Source organism: Psammomys obesus, unplaced genomic scaffold, assembly GCF_907164565.1.
Source record: "Psammomys obesus unplaced genomic scaffold, mPsaObe1.curated_primary_1811, whole genome shotgun sequence".
Classification (NCBI taxonomy): domain Eukaryota; kingdom Metazoa; phylum Chordata; class Mammalia; order Rodentia; family Muridae; genus Psammomys; species Psammomys obesus.
The window spans coordinates 13,285,103-13,305,837 of NW_026596069.1; the positions used below are offsets into that span (position 1 = coordinate 13,285,103).

Below are 20,735 nucleotides of genomic sequence, written 5' to 3' on the forward strand. Positions count from 1 at the left end.
CTTCCTTCCTTCCTTCCTTCCTTCCTTCCTTCCTTCCTTCCTTCCTTTCTTTCTTTCTTTCTTTCTTTCTTTCTTTTTTTCTTTCTTTTTAAATCAGAAACCCAGTAGCTCTGGAAAAGAAAGGTCTGGGTGTCATATGTGAAGTGAAGTGACCAGGCATCTGCTGCTAAATCAATGGATCTATGGTTAACCGTCAACACCAACAGAGATCTGAGAAGGGTAAATTAGAGCGGGAAGTATAATCCAAATGTCCTGTGTATCAGTTAAAATGACAGAGACTTACCCATTACCTAGAGGGTTGCCCTCGGCGCCTGTGGTCTCCATGGCTTTACCGGGGCCAGTGGTTGTAGGTCTTAGGCTGCTATACAGGGACAGCATTAAAACTTGTGCTACCACAAAGGACAGCAACAGCCTTTGGCTGCCGGTGCCAGGTTACTCCTAGTAACCTGGGGACATTACCTTACTTTGAAAAAGTAGAGCAGTCAGCCCAACAGTGTCCACCGTCTGTGAACTGCCTTGTCGGCCACAGAGGCATGGGGCAGATTTTCCCGGAGGTTGGCATTACCACAATCCAGCTGGAGTTCTTTTGCCTCGTCTTTGGAGGCCTTAAGGTTGTCGTTAGTTGCTGGGATCACTGTCATAGGAAGCTTTTTCCATTAAATATTTAGACTGCCCTATTTAGCAGATTTCTGAGAAGTTTTGAGGGCTACTAAGTATATCTAACTTCAAATAAATTTTACCTGTTTTTAGTTATTCAAGGTTTAATCTTAAAAACATATACAGAAGGCTAAACAAAGCTTGTCTTTGTAAATGAATTACATTTGTGAAGAATTTGATCATTTATAAGTTGACTCTTAATCTGCACATCTTAATCTTCTTTGACACTTGACAAATAAGTAGCTTTTATAAAATTACAATTTGCCTTTTTATCCCTGTTGGACTGAGCCTTAAAAATAACTGAAATTTTTTGAACTGAAATTCTTTTAGTATAAAACTAAAATTTGAAATCATAAACATAGTCCATAAAGAGACTGGCAAGTTTAGTTTCCTGGTCCTTTAATAGTTCATCAGTACAGAATATCACAGTTCTTTTATGGCTAATTTTATCAAAAGAGCTAAAGCTTAACAAAGTTAGCAAAGACAAGGAGATTAGACATACAGTCTTAAATCAGTCTCTGTTATCATGAATAGACATAAGGTAAGGAGATACACTCTGTAGGCTCTTTGTAAGACTGCTCTGGTCATTGTCTTCTTGTATCATAACACAGGAATATCCCAGTTTCTGCTTTTTAGCAGTTGTGGCCAAAATTTACTTGGCCTTCCACTGCACTGGGTGTTTGGGATTCCAATGTAGCCTTGAGCCTTTCTCAAGTAGAGCTTTCAAGAATAAAAACCATAATTTGGGTTGACATAGAGTTAGCAAAATCAATTAGTCAGAAGCAGAACTATAGGGGCTAAAAAGCAAGGCTAGCATATGTGAATATTTGCCCAGAACTACAGACATTGATGGATTGGGTCTTTGTTTTAAGATTATCTATGTAGCCTTTTAATTATTAACTTTGTGTAATAAGTTTTAAGTCAACTTTTATTATAGATTATACAGATTTTAACCATATCTAATAAATTTATAAATCCTGAGGTATATTATAGCAAAAGTTATAGGCAATTAAATTAAACCAATAATCTAATTTTATTCGCCTGACATAAGACAGAAACTTTGCAACTCCAGAGCCAAAATTTTGATACAGTAGAACAACATAAAACACTATTTCAACATTACCCATACCCCCAAGATGTTTGAAGCTCTGCTGAGCTAAATCCAGTAACTAGAAAGCACGGAGATGGAGAATGCTGAGCCTTGGCTATCAAAGCAGCCATGGCAAGCTGCAGCAATAAATTTGGGCCTGGGAGGAAGGAGTGCACACAGAGGCATGCTGGTGTGGGGAGTGCCCCCATTGTCCCTGCTTGGAAGCATGAGAATTGGTCCGGCTTCCAAGTCCACCTGTTACTGTCACAGAAACACACACAAGAGATGCAGAAAGCAACCGAAACTGATACATACAACTTGACCCAGAAGAACCACATGAAGACAAGGAAAACACAAGACAAGACACAGAGCAAAATAACAACTGAGACAATGACAATTCAAAGGTTCACCAGTTTGACCAAAGAAATTATTTTGAGGAATAGGAGGCTTTTCTTTTTCAGATGTCCTCCCATGTAACCCAAATGCCGGGGACCCACCAGAGGCTTCCTGTGGAGGTCTTCCCCACACCCCAGCCTGGTTCAGTTAGGCAAGATGTTTCTGAGTTCCATTTGGGCTCACAGTATGCCTGATGTACCCTGCTGGGCTTCTCCAAACCCTGGTCTTGGGTCCCGGAGTCATGGGATATCTTTACGATTCCTGGCCTCGGTTGTGCAGCTTGGGCATTGAAACCCTGCCAATGGGCACCCAGGCTCCTGGCTTCACTTATTTTGTCAGCCCTCACTATCACCAGAGCATCCCTCAGGATCCCAAGGCAGGTCAGAAAAAAAAAAAATTTTGTGGCTCTGGCCAAACTCCTAATTAACTAAAAATAATCAGTGGGTCATGGGACATCTACCTGGACCGTGGTTGGAGTAACACAGGGCCTTGTCCGTCCCCGCCATCCCCACAAAACCAGAACACATCCAGAAATCAGATGTCACAAACAAACAAACTTAAAGAATCTGTAAGAAAGAAAAAGATCCTAACCTGGGATTCTGCCCTTCAGTATAATGTCGCTGCCTTTCTATCCCCACCAGAAAAAAGTGAAAAAGAAAAAAAAGAAAACCTGCGCATGCTAACTCTCACACATGCCCCAATTCCCACAGTTCACAGTAGGTCCTCCCTATCACAGCAGACACCTTTAAAAACACACGATGTTCAGTGACCGCTGCCCAGCTCCTTCCTTAGATTCTCTCTCTAAACCACCCCACCTACAAACTACATTTCTTTCAAGGTCATAAATGAATTTTACTTTCTGAAGCTGATGGTCTTAGTGACCATCTGACCTGCACTTGCAGAAGTGTTTGGCAAGGTGTGAGTTTTGTCTCTCCAATACTTCATCCCACTCTTGATTTTTAGGACAGGATGTCTATTTCCTCATAAGCTCTGGCAACTCCTTCTGCATGTAGTATGTCCTCCTATTCTCAACCTAGAGTTTTCTGGTCCCGCACCTCGTTCGTGAGTATTTTTCTTTTCTTCTCTGCTCTCATGGATTCACATTTTATCCAGAGTGTGGTCCTTCACAGTCATATTCCCAGCAAGTCTTCTCTCTGAACTTCCAATCTGTGCACTCAATTATTTGCCTATACTCCATCTTGGATCAATAGGAACTGCAATGCATTTAGTGTATTCCAAGCAAATATGAAGACCTAAAGCCAATGCAGTCTGTTACTGTCCTTTCTTAATGTATGTCCATATGGTTCCATCTCAGGATCTCTGCACTTTGTGTTCCTTCTTAAGCTCTACTCCCATACCCACCAATCCCACTATCTGCTGGGAACCCCAACAAGTCTCACAGCCAGGTTGGAGATGATTCAGGAAAGGTAAAGAGTGAAACCGTGAAAGAGACCATCTTTGCAGGCACTGGGTCATGCCTTCCTGGGACTGCCCTCATGAATTATTTTTATTACACATTTAAACATGGTAAAACAATGGGGGAAAAGTGTTTGAAGGACAATTCTCATAACAAAGCTTCAGGGCTGGAAACAGCTAAATTCCTTTGCAAAGTGGCCTTTACAATAAGAATAAATTCTATTGGCTGATAAACAGTGCTCTGAGCTAGGGTCTAGAGGAAGGATCTGTGATAAACATAAAGATAAGTTGGTGGAGAGGCAAAAGTGGGGGCTATTTCATAGGGCTGTGTTCTATCCACTGAGAGACAAAGCTCAGGATTAGGATGTAAACAATGCTCAGAATACAGCTGGGATCCAGGTAGAGGCTGATTCCTAATAGACTAGTAAAGGATCACCAGACCGTTTGACCACATCACCCTAGCATTCCAGATGAGCAGGCATCATTCACTTCCTTCTATGAAGAGCATGGGCCTGTGTGACTGACAACCCTGATTTTCCCAATGTTTACTCTAAGTTCTGCTTTCTATGTGTCTCCTGATAAACTGCTTCTGGCCACCACATTTCAAATTCCACAGTCTTCTCCTCAGTATTCTGTACCATAAAGTTAGTGCTGTTTGTCATTTATACTGCTGCTAGTCACTATTATAGAAAGTGCCCATTTTAATTATTTGCTTTGCATTGGTCAGCTTTATTCCTCATTAAACAAGCCTTTGAGAGCAGGGAGCTTTGATGGTATTTGGCCAAGACTCTGGAACTCTACCAAGCACATAGTGGAACTGAATAAATGTAAGGAGGACGAATGAACAAACATCATTGTTTGCTTTCTCCTTTTAATCAAATACCCCCTGTCCTTTTGACTTCATTGAATGCTTTGGAAATCTCATAAGTATGGCTTGGTGTTTCTCAGCTGGAAGGCTGGGTCTTATCTCTCCTGTAGTGATGGAATAAGAGGACCCTAAATTTAAGGTTCTCTCTTGGGAGCAAGGGTTCCATGACTGGAGGTTAGAACCTGAACTCACAGAAAAATAAGTCCCTGAAGCCTTTTTCACCTCCCGTTAGGCCGTAGCTTAATTAATTCACAGGAGCATTGTGTGGGTTAAGCTAACAAGCAGGTCAGATGGGTGGTAAAGGCTTGATAATATCTGATAGCCCTTCTCTTCCCTTGTGCCAATGTTTCTCAGCCTTCCTAATGGAGGATCACAGGATCCTCAAGTTGGGGTGACCCCCCCTAATCACAAACTTATCTTGTTGCTACTTCATAACTATGATTTTTTTTTTCTGTCGGGAACTGTAAATATCTAGCATGCAGGATGTCTGGTATGCCGCAACCCCCAAAGGAGTCTCAACCTTCTTCCAAAGTTGAAAGGGGGAGGGCTGAGGATATAGCTCAGTTGTACATTGTAGAGTGATTGCCCGACATGTACAGACCTTTAGGTTCAATTGCAATGTTATAAAAATGACGGACTTAATGAAACCTTAAACGTGGTGTTAGAAATATCATAGTGTGATGAAATTGTCACACCTTCTCTCAGCTTTACATGTTGCTCTGTCTTCCCTTTTTTTCTTTGCTTCAGTGATTTTGTTTTTAACTGCCAACTAGTCAGTGCTCTATTAACTTATCTCTGTCTTGTTAGTCTACGTACCAAGGTGTTCATTGATCAGACCTGCCACCCAACATCCAAAGAGCCATCCTTCCATGACATCAGTCAAATCCTTCATCTTTGGCTCTGCCCCCCCATTAGATGGGAGTCTTCCCATCTTTGCTTTGCCCAGTAATTTGTTCTGTGTCTAGAAAGTCACTATGATCCATCTTTAAAGGTTCTTCCATAGAGAACGTGAAATAAATTTGCCATAAGCAGTTCTTGTTTAACAGTTTTAGGCAGTGTTATAAGGTCCGTTTGTACACTTCAGTGACTTAAGTACACTGCCACTGAGATATACAATGAAATCTTGATTTTTTTTTTTTTAATTTTAGTTTTCACCTTTTTCTACCATACATAGATTTTTTTGGATGGAGTATGCAGTCCATCATGCAAAAACATTTAAAATGTCAAATTAAAGAATACACATAATGCTTCTTTCCCAATTCTGAAAAAATGATAGTATATTATAAAGGTCCCCTACTTCAAGGGGAACAGGGACTATTTCTGACAGGAACTGAATGGTAGGCTCTTTGACCTCCCCACTCCCCAAGGGAGGAGCAGTCCTGCTAGGCCACAGAGAAGGACTTTGCAGCCAGTCCTGAAGATACCTGATAAAACAGGGTCAGATGAAAGGGGAAGAGTGGACTTGGAAAGGGGCAGGGAGGAGATGAGGGTGGGAGGGAGGGTTTGGGAGGGAATAAGGGAAAGGGATACAGCTGGGATACAGAATTAATAAAATGTAACTAATAATAAAAAAATAAAAAAGATCCCCTACTTCTATAAACTGATGCAAGAATCAGGGTTTTAAAAAGTTGATTTCTTTGGACATGGAAATTTAAATCTCTTCTTTGTGCCTCTTCCCATAATATTATCTATATATGATAAATGCCTTCAAAATTCAGAGAAAAGTGGATATCCAGCCAATTGTATTCCAGAAGAGACATACAGGACAGAAGGAAAGTAAAAACACAACTGGGTGGCAAGCCTGAAGGATGGCCCCTCCAGGCTGGACTAAGAAGTCTCCAGGACAGTTATATTTAGGGAAGACATTTAATTGTTACACGTGGTAGACAAAACAATGAGAAAATTATCACAGGGCCTTTATTCTCATTAGAATTTAGAAGGATTTGGTGATTCTCTACAAACAACATCACATACACGTTGATACCTAAGGAATACAAACTTAGGATAAACATGACTTCATTGCTTAATGGCTGGCTCAGCAGTTAAAAACCAGAAAAGAAAAAAAGAAAAGAAAAAAGAAATGCTGTTTTTCCAAGACCTTGAAAGACGTCTTCAAAATAAATAACCGAGGTGTGCTTCAGGAGGAGGCCGTGTGCACAGGTGTGGGTGAGTTACAGAATCAGGAAGACGTGGTAACACCGGCACAGCTAGCAAGTGAGAGGCCATTGCCACAAAAAGCACGAGGCCAGGGCAACAGAAAGGAAATGAGGCCTTGGGAGGGTCTTTCAGACAGAATCTAGACTAGTTTCTGGAGGAACACAGCAACTGCCAGCCCACAGATTGGCAAGAGCAGACAGCGGTGAGGAAGCACCTCAGGCATGAGCACTTCTGACCACTCCACTCTTTTCAGCACTTACACTGGTGTCATGTCAACAAGTACAGAGGGAGTACATTGAGCCGATCAGGGAGGTTTATACTGCTTATGTGAGCAGAACAAAACATCACGGAGTTCATCTGGATAGGACAAATTGCTGTCGAGCAAAGCTGATTGTATCAGAAAATGTTGTTGCAAGGAAATTCAATTCTAAATTCTATCCTTATGCGAATTACACAAGCATAGAAAGTACATTCAGAGGTTTTTGTACATAAAGGTTTTCTGTCAGCTGTAGACTATATTTCTGGGCACTTTGGGCACAGCAAAGACACATGTGTGTACACATGTGTGAAGACCACATTCATGAAGTGAAAGTTTCTAGTTTTTTTTTTTTTTTTTTTTTTAGAAACTCAGTTGTGTCATGTGAATTTTCTGTTTCAGTCCCAAGTGTGGAATGTGCGAATGTTCCTCCCCTTAACCCCAACCCGTGGAAAACAGCCCTCGTGAGATGTCTGGTGATGTTTGTCGGCTGGAAAATACCTTGTGAGAAGGGAATGGTTTTTGTGAGCTGGAAAACATCCTCCTGTGGACTCCGAGAAGGGATAAGTAGGAGCCCACAGATCATGAGACAGTGCTTTTTGCATCTCTACATTTTGCAGTGGTTTGTATCGTTTTGCTGGTTTTCACAGAGAGAAACGCTCCAGAGAGCTTTTCCTGCTGCTTTGGTGGAGATTTGCCACTTTGGCAGACTCGTGCTGTTTGGGCCGAGTCTGGCCACTATTGCTGAATGGTATCACTGCTGCTCTTACTTGCTGTTTGGTGGTGGTGCTGCTGCTGTGGTTTCCTGCTTTGTGTTTGACTGGACAGCTGGTATCCTGATGAGTAAAACTGGTACATACCCAAAGAACCCAATGACCCTAATCAGCAGGAAGTAGTTCAAAGAGGTCTTTAGCCCCCTTCCCTGCTAATCTCCTACCGAAGGTCAAGGGGTTGGAAGGGAGGTAGAGGCGGTTAAGAACCTTAAATAAAGTAGGTGTTTGAAAAAGCTAAGCCTACATGTTCACATACATGCAAATGCCCTCCTTTATGACTTCAAACAAATTTCTTATGATTCCTTTTTTTTTTTTTTTTTTTTTTTTTAGTTTTTTGATTCATGTTCAATTCTTAGAAATAAATTTTCCCTTGGACACTCATTTCCAATTGCTTTGTCACTTTGTCCAGTTTTATTTTATTATTAGAGGTTATCTAATTATTTTATTATTAGAGGTTATCTAATTTATTTTATTATTAGTGGTTATTATTAGAAGTAATTTCTGTACTTTATATATTTCATTTCTTGCTCCATAAGTCTCATGAGGGTTGGAGCCTATCAGTTTTAACTTCTGGTTGACAGACACACAGCATGTAGCTGAGTTCTTAGCCTGGTAACTAGAAGGCCTTCAGAGAACATTGTTTACTTACAAATAATTATATCATCAGAAAATATCCTGAATTATAGATAATTTTTTTTTAATGGACAGGACATGGACCTCTGGAGCAGAAGTCAGGATAGAGATCTAGGTGTTGTTAGTCAAGTGAAAGAATTCAAAAGGCAGAACAAATTACATCTAGAAACCTGAGAAAGTAAAAAGAAGACAAGCACAACCTTAGACATACTGTGTGGTAGGTATTCATGGGGCTGGGGGTAGCTAGGAAGTTCAAAATTTGAGCCTGAGCAAAGGTCTCTATCATGGATTTAGATTTAGAGATCCTTGCTATAAAATCATTAGCTGCTGACTAAAGCACAGATTCAACTTTGTAAGGGAATAATACAAACTTCAGACTTCCAGAGAATCAAAATGGAAGGAAAGAAGTTAATTATTATTCTCAGCAACATGAAGTAATATAATCCAAAATCTGAAGGGAGAGAGAACTACTGCTTATGAAATTCAAGTAGTTTATGAACATTTATTGGTTCCATATATATGTATATATAAATTATAGCATAGAATTTCTACAAATTACTAACTTTTTGGCAAATGGCTTTGTTGCAAATAGAAATAAAACTATTAACTGTGCATCTTACACATGAAGCAATATGATGCTAGTAACATTTGTCTTCTAACTATAATATTGAAACCTATAACGTTCTACATTCATAGCCAATGTGCTAAGTCAGACACTTCACATAACCAGGAAATATGCAGAGGAAACAATGCTATTAAAGTAGGCACATAGCAAGGAGTACAGGTCTGAGACTCTACCTAATACACATTCAGACTTTAATAGTGTGTTTCAATCCATCACCATTTATTTATTTATAGATCATTCTGTTGCTTCTCATGCATGTTCCTTTTAAATTTTAATTTCACATTAGTATAAAAATTATTATCCCTCAGTGATTCGGGCTCTGCCATATTGATGGCTTTCTAATTACCTTAGTTTGACTGCTTCATAATTAATATACTTCATATACCAAAAAAATGGATGGGTGATTTTTACACCCAGTTTAAATTATAATAATCTATAAGCTTTTTTCTAATGTGTGGAAATTAAGATCTCTGTTACATGGCTCTTTCGAGCTACGCAGTCCCCATGGAAATGTGTTTACTGTGTGATTGAACAGCATGCTCATCAAAGGTAGCTGTGAAAGAATCAATTATGTAGAGCAACATCAGGAGGCGATTGTTTTCCATTCTGCTTACTCAACCATGCTGGCACACCTGTCTCTAATTTTGAAACTATCAATGATTACTTCACAGTCTCAGAGCTCAAATAACATCATTAGTCAGGATTTCCTACCTTTTCAGGAAAAAAAAAAAAAAAAAAAAAAAACATGAAGAGATGAACATTTTTTTTTTTAACCATCTCTGGGGTTTGTATTTTCCAAATTTCTATTCCCCAAATGAGTTTATTTTCCTGTCAGTAGTAAGAATTCCCAATGACACACCATGTGACTTCTATGATAGATGAGTCGTATCTGAGAAACACCTTTACCTCATGAGCCATCCCCACTGGCCTAAAAAGTACTTTTCAGTGAATAGAGTCAAACTTTCGATAGAATGATGACTTCATTGATATGTTGAGACCTTGATAATGTACATTCTAATAAAGAAGAAGAAAAACATAGTCCATTATTAGGAGAAATCACCTTTTTATCTCTAAAGTATACTGAAGATTAATGTTAAAATACCCACTGTGACAGGCTCAAAGGAATTGTCTTAAAATATTGACCTTTGCCAAAATAAGAAGAGCTAATCTATGGGAAAAGATTTATTCATTTAAGCACAGGAAATTTTGATCAATCACTAAAAGGCAAAATTGTAGCACTGAAGTTGAAAACTGTTAACAATCAGACCTCATTTGCATGGCAGAGATGCTTACTGTGGTAACTGTCGGTCGGTTACTGCACTGTGCTGGTTTCTTCAGAGTGTCAGGTGTCCACTATAATTTGGTTGACGTTTCAACCACTGTATTTATTTTGTATTTTTGAAGCCAACGAGTCTTAAATCTTTATTTTATATGCATAGACACACACATGTCAAAAATGCTATTATTTTGCACTTTTAGTTCTTGTGGGTTTTTTTGTGTTTTCTATAAGCACATCATTTATATAAGAAGCAGAATATTAGCAGAATCTTAATTACATTAGCTACAAGTTAGAGACTATATAATTTTAATGGGCATACAAAATAACAAGTTTCCACATGCTGTTTTTGTGCATGCTTAGTTTAGATATACCTCCTCCTCTCTTCTCCCCGTCTCTTTGACCACTCCGCAGCTGTATTATTCTGTCCCGAGCACTTCCTTTTCTATGTTCATGAAGGTTAATATCTAGAATATGTAAATAAATGAAAAAAACCTAAAATGCAAAAATACCATTCGAGATATTGGCTAATAATAAAATAATTTTCAAAAAAGGAAATACAGTGCCTGATAAACACCTTTAAAATTGTTCAGCATCCTTGGATATTAAAGAAATTGAAATTAAATTTTCTCTAGTATTTCATCCCAACCCAGCCAGAATGGATATCAACAAGGAACCTTTATTTTTTATTTTATTTGGGAAATAATAGTTATACACATTCAGAGAACACAAGTTGAAGTTCTGTATACCTTCACAGTGCAAAATGATTCAGTCAAGCTAATGGACTTAGCCATTCCTTCACTTCCTTATCATTTATCATGACGAGGTTCTTGAAATTTAATTACTTTGAAATATAAAACTCATCGGCTATCTGTAGGTTTAGATTTCTCACCATACCTACTTTATTTAGGGTTCTGAAAAACCTTTACCTCCCTTCCAACCTCCAGACCTCAGATAGGAGATTAGTAGGAAAAGGGGCTGTAGACCTCTTTTCTCTACTTCCTGCTAATCAGGGTTTGATAGGTCTTTAGGAGATCACCAGACTCAGTGGTCAGGATACCAGCAGTCCAGTCCAAAGGCCAACAGCAAGCAGCAACATGAATCAACACAAGTGTTGTGTTAGCTTGCAGCAAAAAATAATAATAATAATAATAACATGACAAAATTGAGTCTTCAAAGAATCCAGAAATTTCCACTTCATAGTCCCTTTCTGTTTTTTGAAAAAGTTGCTTTTTTATTTAGCATTAACAATCTACACAATAAGAATAATTATACCACCCATAAAACTAGAACTTTATTATTACATCAAACAACAGTCACACAAAATAACATTAAATTTCCATCAGTATACAATAATTAAACAAAGTAGCTTTTAAATTTCCAGTTACACAAAATAACCTTAAATTTCTATCAATATAACAATTACACAAAATAACCTTAAATTTCTATCTATTGTAAATACACAATAACTTAAATTTACACAAAATAAATTTAAATTTCCATCAATAAACAATATAAAATAACCTTAAAGTTCTATCAATATACAATACAAAGTAATCTTAAATTTCTATTAATATACATGAATCCTTACCAAAGTAAAATAACACATTAAATGATCAAAAACATCCTCCCCAGCTTTTGGGAGTGGGGAAGTCACATAGTCAAATATATCTTTTGGGTGCCTTATGAAAATTTGAGATATTGGCCAAGTCCTGGGAAAGCTAGCTGTGTCTTTTTGTGCCTGTGTTGTCTGTCCAGTCTCTGTGTTGTCTGTCCAGTCTCTGTGTTGTCTGTCCAATCTCTGTATTGTCTGTCCTTTGGGTTATCCCTTTTGAAGATAATTTGCAGGCAAATTTTGGAAAAATCAGTAATTTAGGCGGTCTGTGAGAGTGAATCATCTGGGCTTTTGTATCATCACCATGATGTAAAATAAGGTGTATCTAAAAACTGACTCCTCCTCCTTGAAATTTTGTACTCTTTGATTGACAGGTCCCTATTTCTTCCCTCCTCAGCCCTCACATACCTTCTATGACCATGATGCTACTTCCAGTCTATCACTGCAGCTTTATTAGTTTCCACTTATACATGAGACAGAACTTTATTGCTCATGAAATCATGTATGTTGGTATGTTTAAATACCTTTAGAAAGAACATGTCAGACAAAAAAACAAAAACAACAACAACAACAACAACAAAAAACCCTCAAAGGGTTTGGTGAATCACTGGAAGTAGCTTTCCTCCTAAGCATTTGATTTCTTAAATCAGAAATAAATATAATCAGACCTTAATATTACACGATCTGAAATCAAACAATATGTGGCTTTCAATAGTATCTGTCTGTGTTGGTTGGGGAGATTTTTTGCAATCTTGGCATCCCAACCATTTATAGCCCTCAAATGAAGAAAATAATATGTAATCCCCCTAAGCGCATGCAATAAATCAATTTCTGAGTGTTGGCATACACGAGCCAGGGTGCAAATCTGTAAGGATGGACACAGTTGATGGTATCAAACATGTGTTCCCATTACCCCACATAATAGGCACTTACAAGGCAGATGGTTGCTTGTTGGTTGAAGAGCATTTTTAATAGGTCTCTGGTTCTCTCTGATTTTTCCTCAATGTCCCTGGGAACTCTCAGTGATGTACTTATTCCTGGAATGCTCTCAAATGAGGGAGAGAAGTTTTTAGAAGTAAAGATGTTTGCAGTGGTTTGTGCATGGACTGAATTGAACTTGCTAGCCCCATTTGTACTCCTAAAGCAAGGGAGGAATTTAAAACTATGTATCTTAAATAAAAATGTTCTATCGCATAAACAGCAAAGAACATGTAGGGACAGCAGAAATCTACAAACAGCATACAGAAAATTGGGGCAAATAGAAACCTGGATTTTGTTTACATGCTTACTGTTCTGTAGCAAACAGATCATTTGTGGCTTAAAGTTCTTCGCCTGGGGAAAAGGTGAATCAATAATGCCCTGCTCATTATACAGGCCGTGCAGTTGCATGTTCTGGGAACACGTTTTTTTAAACTCCATAGTGCTATAAAAATAATGGTGAGAAGCAAGCACAGACTAGACAAGAATACTGCTCAGTCCACCACAATCCACCTGGTTTTTTGCTCCTCTTTACAGACGAAATAGCACGAAAATAAAGAATGTTTAATTAAATGTAGATGACATAAAGTCTAAAAACAAAACTCCTCAAGTCTTGAGAGAGGAAATCAATCTAATGTTAACCTTTGCAAGCCCATATTTGTAAAATCCTCTTGTTGGAGCCTTAAGGGGAATCAGTTAACTTTCAGTTAGAGAGAAAATTTATCTGTGAAAGGTATTGAGTGAAAATTTCCTTATGTGCTTGAGGGGAAGGCCCCTACCTGTGTAGTCCATCAGGGAACCAACAGCAGCAGACCTCAGTGTGACTCTGGCCAGTTTCTGGAGGTGAAAAAGAGAGGAATTCAAAGGACATGTGTCAGACAGCTGGAAGTAAAGTCCCCTCCCCTAATCCACCCCAATCTTTCCCTCCAGGTAAAAGCAAATGCACACCCTCTTACAAGCATGTTTTACACATGAAATTCAAATGTATACTCATCTGGAAGATAGGTAGGAGGTATAAATAGATGGGCCAGAGTCTAATTATAAGAGCAAACAAAAATCTTTCTTTAATCTGTTGAATACTCAAAGAAATTGTGTGTGTGTGTATGTGTGTGTGATGGTGTGCATGTGGGGGAGGTATGTATATGTGTGTGATGGTGTGTGTATATCTATGTAATGGTATGTACTGGGGTGTGGGTGTGTGATTCTGTGTGTGTATGTTTGTGTATGTGTGCTATCTAGTCCATTGCTTGTGGTCATTCAATTTTTGATCATTATTTTAATTCAATATAAATCTGGAAATATTTCTATTTAAAAAAAAGAGTCATTTTCTTGTTAATTAACTAAATGTACTTCATTGTGTAGCTATGAAGCTCTGCAGCAAATTGGTATGGCCCTCTTTTGAAAAGAACCTTCATAGGCACTCCTGGGGTGAACTGGTAGTTATGAAAGTGCTGAGCACTCATTATTAGAATATTAATTACTGGAAGTTGATGACCAACCTAAAATGTGACTTCAGGGCATGTGTATCTCTTAATGCCATTAAAATCATTGCTCTTTGAAAATGATTACCACTCAAGACAAAACACATGAATTAACACTCATTAAACTTTTGTTTTAATTAAACTTTTGTCCAAAAGACACTGCAGAACATATTTTATTGGCAGTTTTGTATGTTTTTTTTCTCTATGTATAGTGGACTCCCAAAACAATAATAATGCAAATCTGTGTTTGAATACAAATAATCCCTACAGTGTTGGCTTTGATTATTAATGGAATTAATTATCTTCCTTTTAAGCACAGCTACAGCAGTTTGGAAACATGGTTAATAAAGAAGGACTCAAATTTTACAATAGCACACTTAATAATATTAATTAATTCCACCATGCAAAGAATACATGGGAAAGCACTGCAGTAATTATGTCCCCTTTTACATAAGAGGGTGCTCTTCTGTGAAAGCGCCTGTCACTTTCAAACAGGGCATGAGTATCTCAGAAGAGCTGTCTCTTCCCGGAAACTAGAAGGCTGGATTATTTACACAGTTTGAGTCCCAGAAACTAGAAGGCTGGATTATTTACACAGTTTGAGTGGTAGACCTGTGGCTAGCCTGTCACAAGTTCCCCCAGAAAAGAGAACATTCCTTTGATATTTCAATAGGTGCATCTTTACAGGAAGAATGTTTTGAAGCCGAGTCATTTCCATACTCTTTGATGCAGTCATCTGGTGAGCTCAGAGTGAAATAAAGCAGGGCTGCTAATCTGGCTGTAGAGAAAAGACAGACCCTATGTGGCACATGTCAGTATCCCATAACTCATAACCTAAGGGAGGCTCTCAGATGGTTTCCCTAAAAACCATACAGAGTCCATAGAGACCAGTTAAAAAATATAATACCTTTATAGGAAATGGGTATATACGTGAAAAGTGAAGCAGAGTGTTTTACCAGCTCTGCATTACTCTACCAAAACCACTGAAGTAACCATAAGTTTATTTACCTCACACTTAGGGAGATGGCAGCATCAGATCGAGTGCTTATGTTGCTTTGGGTCCGAGATGGGATTGTCTGGGTTGCAGGGGCTGAGAGAACAGGCCAGAAGAAAACCATGTAAACACTGAACCATGACTTGAAAGAGTACCAAGGGTGGCTGTCCCCGGTGAGACTTTAGAACCTTTCATTAGTTAGGCATTCCTGATGCACTTGTTCTCAATAACCTCACCATGGGGACCAAGTTTATAACTCATAGGCCTTTGGGGGAATTCAAGTACTAACCATCACAGCATGTAATCATCATAGATCCATCTATTCATCCTTTGGTGGGCTGTATTAAGAATGGGCTAAGGGAATACACACCACAACTATGTTAGTATTGGAGGAATTATCCCTAGTCTGAACTGCTTGAGGCCAGAGTTTATCTGACTTTATAGTATTCAGTATTTTTGTTAATACTTGCATAGAATTATTAGTTGAATATTCAAAATCTGAAGGGATTTTTAAAAATCCTAACTCTAAAATGATCCAAGTCCCCACCCACAAAATAAAATGTTACCATTATTTGCCCACTCAGCTTCAGATTTCAAGGCTTTTTTTTTTTCAATGCCAAATAGAATATAGGTAGAGCCTATATGCCCATACAGACATGTTAGCACATCTTCCCAGGAGACTCTTTCCCTGGAGAGACTGATGAATCAAGTCTGAAATACGCCATGATATGACTTGGTTATTGCCCCGTGGTAGCTGTTTGTCTTCTGCTGGCATCAATTTTTTAATGACTCCTGTACAGAACATGACTGTCTTTAGCCTAATTACCTGTGTCCTTCTTGTTATAACCTACATGTCTGAACACAACAGATTTCCAGAAATAGCATCTTCGGCGTCTCAGATTATTTAAGCTCACTTACTATGGGGAATACACAAATTCATCTTAAGCACAATACAAAATTAATATAATATTTGCCTGTGTATCACATAGAAATATATTTAAGAGTCTCAGCAGAGGTAGGTCTTATAACTCCATATTCTCTTCCGCAGAGAACCAGAATCTGAAACCCACCTTCTCTGGGTGCTTTTCTGTTGGCAAAATAATGAAACTTAATAAACCGGAACTACCAATCGGATAGTCACGAGAGCTGCGCTGGCAGCAGCAGCACATCCTGATTCTTTCTCGGTCTTTGCTTGATGGAACTTGTTCCCAGGAGAATACTATTCAAAGGCAAAATGCCTTCCTGGGAGTTCTGTGGTTCAAGTGGCAAGCTTTGAAGTTGCAACCCAACAGTCCAATTGTACACCAATTTAGATCAGCTCATGTTTGCATTAGACAAATTTCAGAAGCATCATTTGTGTTACTTAAAAAAAATAGGCATACTTAGTAAATAAGTTACATCGAAATGCAGATTTCATGTTCTAGGACATTTTATTTCTCATTTCCTCTCTCTTCTTAACGTTACTTAGAAAGTAAGCCATTGGTATTATGGGGCCATTTAGATCAGGAGGTCATCAAGTTTCAGGTTTTCTTTTATAACCTTACTGGAAAGAAAGGTGAAAGCTACAGGTCCTGTGCCCCTTTATCCATAGCTGAGCACATCACAGACACATGTGAGCTGAGCACATCACACTAACAAGAGTAGAATCATGCCAGGTTTTCATCATGTGCAAGATGAGACTACAAATATAAAATGTGCCTGGACTATGGAACAATACAAAAATTAAAGAAAAATATAAAAACATAGTGAAAAATTCCATGTTTCTCCTTCTCTAGTACCTGGGGAAAGATCTGACAGTTACAAGGTCTACTTTATTCTAATTTAAAGCCTTGCAAAACACTCCTGGTAATGAAAAACTCACTCGAACAATTTGTTAAAAATTATTTCTGGCTGTATTTCTTGTTGAGAAGGAGAGAATGATAGGGATATGGCTTGAAGGTAAAGACCTCATCTTGGTTATGGAAGGTCATCTCCAATATGGAAGAGTGAAGGAAAGGATAAAGTTGGAAGAAATATAAGTAAGGTAAAAAGCAAGTGAAATTTAGATTATTTACATCACATATATTTTAAAACACTAAAGAGAAATTCGATCTATTTTTATTGAAAACATAGCATTTATTACAAACTTAATTCTTTATTCTCTTACAGCATTTTCAACATTTTTCAGTGGGGTAAAGGTTGTTTCATGGAGGACGGTGAATGTGTAAACAAATGTAAAGACAAAGGCCCTGGGTGTTTGCCAAAGTTTTTGTCATGCTCCTGTAATGCAGACAACAGGCCTAACATAGAGTTAGTACTCAATAAAAATGGCTGATGTTTTCAAACTATAAAATAAAAGGAGAAAGGGGGAAGAAGAAAGAAACAGTAAAAAAGAAAAAAAAATGGAAGGATGGAAATAGGGGAACTGTGAACAAGCAAAATAAAAAGCTCAAACTTCTCTAAATACTCTTATCTTCCACTGTAATCAAGCTTGTTGCTTAAAAGCCACCTACAGTCCCAGTCAGTCACTTCCCCAGTTTTGCATGAGATAGGCCCATGCTCCCACTCTGTACAATGAAACCCAGCTCTCCCAGCCCCACTCCACACAGTCCTAGAGACCACACTGTCCCTTGCCATCCTGTGCCTCAGAGGATTTCTCAGCCCTCTCCTATGAATGAAACCATGCCATCTGCTTTATTATGGCACACTTGTTCACTTATCATTGTCCTTAGGCTTCTCCAGTTTTATTGTACACGTGAGGGTTTCTTTCTTCAATGGGCCTTTAGGTGACTTCTACCTCTTGGTGCTTATGAAGCACATTCCCTCTTATTTTAATTTAGTTGGAAATGGCCATTTTTTATTATAGTTTTTTTTCATTAATTAATTTATTGAATTTACTTCTCAGTCCAACCTTCCTCCCCTCCCTTTTCTTCTCCCAGTCCCTCCCTCTCACCTTCTATGCCCTTCTCCCTTTCTTCTCGGAGAAGGAGAGATGTCTCATGGATATCAACCCACCTGGGCAAATGAAGTACCACTGGGAGCTTCTTCTATTGAGAATAGACAAGGCAGTCGAGTTAGGGGAAAGGGATCCAAAGGCAGACAACAGAGTAAGAGACAGCTCCTAACCTGCCCACATTGTTGCCGTGTTCTCTGTCTCTTAGCTTTTAGAAAAGCTGGAGAAAATAGACATGAGCTGAGTGTTCACCGTATGGAACTTCCTTACCCAGTGCAACCATGTGGCTGACATTGAGAGTGTGCAAGGTGGAGTAGCACGGAGGCGTCACAATGATGGAACGCTGTCTCATTGCAGGACGAGGCCACGCCCACTGACAAACAGTGCAAGCCCGAGGCAGCCCAGGCCACCTACTCAACATCTACTGTTCCAGGCTCCCAGGAGGTACTGTACATCAATGGCAATGGGACCTACAGTTACCATAGTTACCGAGGGCTAGGAGGAGGACTGCTAAACCTGAATGACACTTCTAGTAGTGGTGAGTCTTTATAACAGATTGCATTTTGTGTGTTCATTTGGGGCTGTTAAATTTTCTAAACATAAAAGAAGAAAATGAATAGACTGTTGTAAAGTAGCCGGTGACAGTGGGGTGAAAACAAGGCTATTTGAAAACACAGCATTTGTGTCTTTGCATGAATGTCTCTCTCTGTTGTCACAGCCTCTTTGAGCAGTAGCAATGTTATGCAATTGAATGATTGTTGTTGTTGGTTTTTTTAATATTAGGAAAAAAAATGTTCAAGCAGAATAAGAGCAATTTTTTTTCCAAGTACTGGTTCACTCTGGCTCTTGTATAAGATTGATTTGTTGATGGTTTGTCAAAAATGATGCACTAGCTTCTTAATGTTCACAGAAGCTTGTGAGTTGGAGAATTTGAGGCAATGGAAAATTTATGAAATGTACATTGCTTTCACTAAAAACTCATGAAATGAAACAGCAGATGAAGCTGCCATGCCTCCCCAGGCAATAGGGTAGCATCAATAACGCTCTATCTGCAGAAAGCGATGCCTAGAGCCAACTTGTATTTGCTCATGTTTTAGGAATTTATATTTCAAAACATCTCAAATGAATTAGGGATTTAAATGCTTGCTACAGAATCATTTATATCTTAAGAGATGTATATATAAAGGTAAGTTTTTGTGTCTAGATTGTAAGAATTTTTTTTTAACTTTAGCGATTTTCTTTTCTTTTTTAAAAGTATGTATTTTTGTCTTTATTTTTAAATTTATTTATCTTAATTTTCATGGGTGTTTTGCCTGCATGTATGTATATGTGAGCGTGTCAGGTCCTGAAGTTACATACCGTTGTGAGCTGCCATGTTAATGCTGGGACTTGAGCTTGGGTCTTCTGGAAGAGCAGTCGGTGACCACTGAGCTATCTCTCCAGCCCCAGGAAAATCCTTCTTAATTATATGCCTAAAGTACAGGTATAAATAAATTATATTGTACATTCCCCTTTCTCTTTCTTTATATGAAAAAAAAAATCTTGTAAGTAAAAAGACAACTGGCAAATTGGAAAATTATTAGTTATTTATATTAGAGAAAGTAAATACAAACATCCTTTAAAATTAAATGGGTGAAGTACTTCTTCATACAACACGATGATAAAAACAAGAAGTGGAGCAAACCAGTTTGTACAGTGATGATGAACATTCACAAAGGTCTAGGTTCAAGTCTCAGTCTTCCCACCTCTTTGTCACAGTGTTCCCTAAGACATATGGCAGTGGTAGAAATGTGTTCAGGGCCGACTCCTCAGCTGTCAACCAAGATGGCCACCTCTACTCGACACAACCAGAATCATTGATCTTTGCTCCATCAGTCTTTTGTGTGGGACCATAGAGCAAGAAAATGTTTTTAATGAAGAGCCTAAAGACATGGATGACAGAAAAACAGCGCATTGGCTCTGCCCAGCCCACTGTGCTCCTAGTCTTCCCAAGTTCTGTCCTCTATTATGATGTTTATCTGCTAAGGGGTTGCCATTAGAAATATAGAGAGAAGTTGGTGGAAAAAAAATAATGTATACAAAGATAGAAAAGCAAGAAAACTCATACAGGATTCCAAAAATGTTGCTGTTGTTTTCAGAAGAGACCAATTTGAGTCTTAATATTTACCATAGAATAGCAACTGGAAAGCCTTTCTTACATTTCAACTGATTCTCAAAAGAGAAAGCAAAGTTGCCTTTCAAATAAAAACTAACAAACAAACAAAAAAACAAATAAAATAATTGAGTCAAGTCTGACCAGATCATACAACCAGTAAATTTTCTTTCATGTTCTTTTAACTGCTATCAGAAAAAAACAGCATTGTCTTGCTCTCCTGCCTCGGAGTCAAGCTGCCTGAGTTTTTTTCACCTGGCTTTTCCTCCCTAATGTCATTTTTTGTTTATCCTTAAAGTTGAGTACTTAGGAGTCCCAGGTGTGGTCATAAACCCTTAGAAAAGTCCTGAATTTATCCTGTGAAGGTATATAACACAGTGAATGTGCAAACACACACACACACACACACACACACACACACACACACACACACACA

At 38.4% G+C, this 20,735-nt stretch overlaps 1 protein-coding gene across 7 annotated transcripts in view; it reads left to right on the forward strand.

Annotated features, from left to right (window-relative positions):
- Positions 1–20,735, forward strand: part of Nol4 (nucleolar protein 4) — a 352,979-nt gene that overhangs the window by 305,481 nt on the left and 26,763 nt on the right. For all 7 annotated transcript variants that reach the window (XM_055625544.1, XM_055625538.1, XM_055625539.1 and 4 more), the window contains one exon: positions 18,505–18,685. In XM_055625544.1, the coding sequence (XP_055481519.1) occupies positions 18,505–18,685 (181 nt within the window). The remainder of the gene's footprint in view (positions 1–18,504; positions 18,686–20,735) is intronic.